The 6,110-nt window shown below is 36.6% G+C and overlaps 1 protein-coding gene across 1 annotated transcript; it reads left to right on the top strand.

The window, feature by feature from the left end:
- Window positions 1-261: 261 nt before the first annotated feature.
- On the top strand, window positions 262-1,720 carry LOC124374808. Its single transcript, XM_046832958.1, has 5 exons — window positions 262-365; window positions 544-633; window positions 852-1,176; window positions 1,281-1,376; window positions 1,574-1,720. The coding sequence occupies exons 1-5, from the start codon at window positions 262-264 to the stop codon at window positions 1,718-1,720; spliced, it is 762 nt and encodes a 253-aa protein (XP_046688914.1).
- The last annotated feature ends 4,390 nt before the right edge of the window (window positions 1,721-6,110 follow it).

Below are 6,110 nucleotides of genomic sequence, written 5' to 3'. Positions count from 1 at the left end.
TCAAAAAATCTTCACTTCTAATAAATTTCTGCTCTCCTCACTTACTTGTTTGGTGCTTCGATATATTTATATATTACCATATATCGATTCGTTCTCACTTTACTTTATTGAGTATATTTTAACTTTATACTCCTACAACAACAGGTTTCTTGAAAGTACTCGGTAAGCTTCAGTACAGTCAATATACGTGAGTGTAGTCGTATAGGGTACAAGGTTAACTCTGAACTGGCTGCTGAACAAGTGCATCCGCATTACGCAACAATGCATAGCTGCGAGCAGGCTCTGTTGTTTACCGTAGTTTCCTCCTTCATACTGGTGGCTGCAGTGTTCCTCCTGTGTTGGTGCTACTGTGCTACACTTCCAGAGTCAGGATGAAATACACCACTGTACTGCTGGTCTTGTTCGGCCTCCTCACCATTGCGGTTGCCACCGATGATGATGAGCCTCCGCGGAAGACGCCTCGGCTAATGGTAATGTTATTATTATTATAGAATTAATAACTAGATTCCATTTTCCCGATTAAAAACAATTTGTTTTTTGAAGGACCACGACGACCAGGATAACCCCCAACCCGATCCCCGGGACGTTTAGGACTCCCCCTTGTCGCCTGACCCCGATGATGATGGTCATGAGGTACGTGTGCGGTTATGTTGGTTGTGTGTTTGTATGAGTGTTTGTTTGCGCTATGGACTGAATTTTTTTCTTTTGTTGCTTTTAGGTGTATGACTCGGACGCTACTGTGGAGAACCTGAGGCCCGCTGTAGGTACAATTGGATTCAATGTTGTTTTCGATTTCGTCTTTTTTCCATTTTGCTACGGTTGTTGCTTTTTGTTTTTTTTTTTTTTTTCAGTCTCCGGATTCGTGGGCATTTCGGCAGATCCGAGGGCTATCAACGACACACCGTGGCTGAGGACCTTCTGTTGGGGCCCTGGCCCGTGTTGGAGGCGGTCCTCATGGGGATTCCACTACCGCCGCCTCCGCCCCCACGGCCCGCAACCCACAGACTCCCCTTCCGGCCCATGCCGATTCCTCAACCCCGGACTATTCCGAGGATCGCTATCACCCCTGCCCAGTTCCCCTCAGGTACGTCCCGATCCTCCAGCGGATCCAATGTCGGGACCCTCGCCCCGGTCCAACCCTGTGCCTCAGCGGATCGAGCCAGCACTTGTAGAAAGGTAAGTGTCTACCGGTAGTAGTAGTAGTAGTAGTAGTAGTAGTAGTTGTTGTTGTTGTTGTTGTTGTAGTAATAACTTACTTGCTTATTTTCTTTACTTTTCAGCCTCCTACAGCTGAGCCAGAGGTGGATGTGGCACGGCAGAGGATACGGGAACTGGTGCTGGACCATTTCTCCTTCAGGTGTTTTATTTCCGTTTTTGTGAGTGTGTATATATATATATATATATATATATATATATATATATATATATGTATATATATATATATATATATATGTGTGTGTGTGTGTGTGTGTGTGTGTGTGTGTGTGTGTGTGTGTGTATGTGTATGTGTAATGTACTCATCGTATTGTCCCAAAACGGGAAACGGGCTACTACGCCTTTTTATGTTTTGAAGACGCATGCTCCCGTGGAGTGCAACATGGGGGCCTTGGTATCGATGTCCACCCTGATTGTCGAGCTAAGGTATTTACTCTGGCTCATCGACTATCTTCTAGCCGAAACGCCCTGTGACCAGAGCCTCCTAATAGCGAACGCACTTTAGAGGGCGCTCGTTGTGGGAGGCTCTGCTCGTCGGTATCACGAGAGCATGAATGCGGCGGCCCTAAGTGATCCCAACGACGACGACCCTGAGGAACCCGAACCATCGCCCCTGGCTCAGTACGTCCGCTGTTCCGTTTGTATGGACAGATTGCCTACGGTAGGGTTGAGGCCTTGTAGACACACTCTGTGTGCACAATGTGTCCATAGACTCTTCCGTTGTCCAATCTATCGGGCGGTCATCCACGGGGGGCTACCGTTGTTTTTTCTTAGTTTAGTTTTTAATAAACGAAATTTATTGCTTTATACGAAACGTAGTTGTTTTTTTGCTTCCCGGCAATTTTTTTGGTTCCCACCGCCTTTTTTTTGTTATCGCAAATTTTTTTGGTCCCGCCATTTTCTTTGGTTCCCGCCATTTTTTTATCGCCACTTTTTTGTTCTTGCCAATTTTTTTGGGTTCACGCCACGTTGGAGGGGGCGTGGTTTAGCCGCCATTGCTGATCTCCCATCGGTCCATAATAACTCCATAATAGCCCATGTTACGGCTATACTCCCGGTTATACTACTTACGGGTGGTGAGAGAATACAAAATTAATAAGTTTTGTACATTGTCTCACGGAGCCTGTTTTCCACGGGTAATTGCAGTAAAGGAAAAAATAACAAAATATGCCCCCACAACTTACTCTACTGTTATAATCGGTACAAAGTTACATTTAATTCTTTTAAGTAAATAAGTAATACATAAAGGTTTTTTCCTTGAGTATCCATGCTTATTTAACATGTTAGCAACACAAGTATCACGTAAAGTGTCCCTTACAAGAATATGACAGGGAGTCTTAATTACAATTATGTAACGTTCCTTGTAATTCGTCAGATAACTAGTTTTAGTTTTTGTACCATTATTCCTGTGTTGTTTTACTGATACTGAAAAGTTGAAAAAACTTTAGGTTCAAGGCACACACCAAATTTTGATTTCTGCAGAGTTTTAGATAGACAGCTTATGGAAGTTTCGATTACTACTTTAAAATGTCTATCTTAAAATTGACCATACTGAAGTTACCTATTTAACAATGACCAGCGTAGAAAATCTTTCCTCTTTATATCCACAAAGTGTTTTTACAATGTATCAGTCCATTTTATTAAACAATTTTATGGTATATTCAGGGTGCAGAAAATTAAATAAAATCAACGCTACCCAAGTATTGAAATCAGTTCAATAATTGAGAGCTGTGCATTTGAAAACAATTACAGACCTCAATGGGAGTTATAAATTAAATTATACGTATATATTGTTTTGTAAAATCTTACTTTGCATACTACAGTTTCTTTCTTTGTTATTATCTTCGTGTAAGCAGCTGAGAAATTGCACTAGGCCTTAAAATATATTTTTATATATAAGGTACTCAAAATCTTTTTCTTAAGAAATATAAACTGTAGGGAAAATTATGAGTATATTATGAGACTGCGTAGTAATAAACATGTGTTCGTACCGAAGCCAACAAACACGTATTTTACAAAATCATTTCATTTTTTAGCACCTACATTATTTAACAAATTGCCAAACAACATAAAAAATTTAAGTAATATTAATGTTTTTTTTTTAACTAAGACTATGGTTGTTTACAATTCAGAATATTGAATATTTATTGTTTTCTATTTGTAATTAGTTGTTTTAGTTTCCCCTCTTACTTTACTCCACTGTACTTTGCTTTACTTACTTTATATTGCCTTATTTAAGTAGTTTTGTCTAATGATGTTGTAAGTGTTTATATAATAAATTGTAGTAGTTTGGAAGAGTAGTATTTATTGTATCTTCGATTGTGTATTATAGATTTAAGTATAATTACTTTATTTTTGTTAATTATAATTTAGTTGCCATTTGAACGGTGATATTATTAAATTGCAGTAAAGCCTCCAATCAGGCTAAGCCTTGGAGGATTAATTATTTCTCATTGTATAATTCTCAAATGTATGTATGTATGTAAAGTGTTGTTTGAGAAATAAATTTCTTTCTTTCTTTAAAAGGAAATTCAAATAATAATACCGTAACAAAAACAAACTAGAGTATAATCTAAGCTACTGGAAGTGTATGGCATAGTAAGAGAACAATAATAATCACAAATATAAAAAGTAAAAAATATAAAAGAAAACAACATCGACGACCGCAAAAACCAATAAGAATTGAAACATTATATCTTAATAATCCATTAGCAGTAATAAAATCTATGACGGACAATACGGATAAAGTAAATATATTAGCTAACGGTAAGGTAAATCCCATATAAATACATGTATCATAAACAAACTCAGAGCTTCTCAGGTAGATATGATGTTTCATGCACAACTTCAAGGCTACAGGACAATTTGTTTTTGAGACATCATGCTGACAGACATAGACATAGACAGACAGACAGAAATGTAAATTTTCCAGCCCTACGAATTATAAGCTAATTTAATTAATGCAAAATAATCCATTGATAATATAAGAGAAGTTAAAACAAAAATATCGAGATCTGGCAAAAATTTAACAGAGGTTGTAGAGGCACTGTCTAACATATAATATTTTACGAATATTAAATAAGAATACGATTACTGTTTAAGTGGTTAAGATTAAATCTTATAAAATATTCAATAAAGCTATCTGATAGCACGTATTTATCACGAATGGAATGATGTGATAAAACAGTTAACCACCCAACGGCGCACAAACCATTAGCTAGCAATCGCGTGGAACTAACTGTACACTGGGTGGCCGTAACACAATTATCGGTGATTACTTATTTAATCTGGCTTATCTACTGGCTGTTAAAAAAATCAATCTTTTCAACCATAATGTTATTTAAGAAAGGGGTATGCTACACCACTTGTCGCGTAACAATCTTCGCTGACAAAATATAAGGTCTATGACTCGTTTCATCATTAAAAACAATAAAAACTGGTATGGCCAAGAAATTTTAATATATCACGGTAAAAATGGAAATTATGGCAGCCTTCCGTCTAGCTTCCATGATGCTCAGTTAAACTTCATGGTGGACATGCAAAATTACAGAAATCATTTTTTGTCTACGTAGGCATGCAAAATTTAAAGTCTTCAGGTGACATATTTTAATGATATCTTGTCAAATGGTATATTCACATTTTTGTTTATTTGCTTACGTTTAATATCAGTTTTTAAATAATAAAAGTCTACCCACTAAGTTAACACGAAATTATGTGAGACGTATGATGTATTGCGATAGTTAGGGTTTTAATTAATTAATATATCACAAGTTCAAATCTTTAGTTTTTTACAAATTTACTTATTCTGCTATTTACCTTTGCCATCATGTTTACGCATAAGACCAATGGAAAAAATATACGCTCAGCCAAATCCCATGGAGTGACTTGCACCATAATCAAACAGTGTCCCTCATATAGAAATGAAGCTCATGTAAAGTTTGAAGTTAATATATTTGTTCGTTTCTGAGATATCGTGTAGACACGCAGACACGCATAATTGAGATACTTCTAGACCTACAAGTGTTCCAGACCTACGTTCAGCCGATTACTGAAAATTTTCTCTTGACTAGTAAGACACAGATTTAATAATTTGCACCGAAATAGCACAAAGATTAGCATTTCCTTCAAATCGATGGAGGAAGTTTTTCCTAAGAAATACATCGATCGATAGTAACGCTTGTTTTGTTCGATGTCGAAATGAGATGGTATGGAAAGAGTTAAAAACATGAAGTGAAGATTATATCTGAGATTATATTTCTACTAGTTAAATACCCTTAAAGGTATCTAGTTACACATAAATGATAATTACTTTACCGCGGACAAGAGATGAAGCCACTGAAATTCGTCAATTTAAAAGTCCGTACATGATTACAATTTAACATTAACTATTGCGTCCAACGGCTTTAAGCGTGTCTAGCTAAGAAGCTTCGAAAAAAATATCATTACCTCTCATTTCCGTCGCCAGACTAGCGCAGCTGATAATAAATTTTTTTAGTGAAAACTATCTCTCGTTTTAAAGAAAAATCAGGTTGCGTGCTTATAAAATACAAATTGGCTTTGAGCTCCTCAACTTTTGTTTCTTAAACTTATGTAAACTTTCCTACAACAACTGATTGTTCAATTGTATGATTGAGCATCTTGGAACAGATGTTAGTTATCCACCACTGTTTCCTGAAGGCAATGATTAAATTAGCGTGGTATGAAAATTTTGGCGATGATAAATGATTTTATACCTCAAATTTTCAAGTACCACAGTAAATTGGCACCTGATTTCACCTTTAGATTTTTACTTTGTATATAATATTTTTAAAGCAAAATAATCCTCTTATTAACTGTTCCATTGCACATCATTAACGGATATATTATACACAGTGTTAACTTTGTCAGCGTGCATT

Source organism: Homalodisca vitripennis, unplaced genomic scaffold (genome assembly GCF_021130785.1).
Source record: "Homalodisca vitripennis isolate AUS2020 unplaced genomic scaffold, UT_GWSS_2.1 ScUCBcl_10235;HRSCAF=19018, whole genome shotgun sequence".
Classification (NCBI taxonomy): Eukaryota; Metazoa; Arthropoda; class Insecta; order Hemiptera; family Cicadellidae; genus Homalodisca; species Homalodisca vitripennis.
Note: the sequence above shows the minus strand (reverse complement) of the source record. Positions and strands in the feature narration are given on the sequence as shown.

Bases quoted from the DNA above. Each gene is read 5' to 3' on its own strand.
- LOC124374808 (XM_046832958.1), top strand. From the start codon at position 262: ATGCATAGCTGCGAGCAGGCTCTGTTGTTTACCGTAGTTTCCTCCTTC. The intron at 366-543 runs GTCAGGATGAAA...TGTTTTTTGAAG, and splicing joins TACTGTGCTACACTTCCAGA to GACCACGACGACCAGGATAA. The intron at 634-851 runs GTACGTGTGCGG...TTTTTTTTTCAG, and splicing joins CCGATGATGATGGTCATGAG to TCTCCGGATTCGTGGGCATT.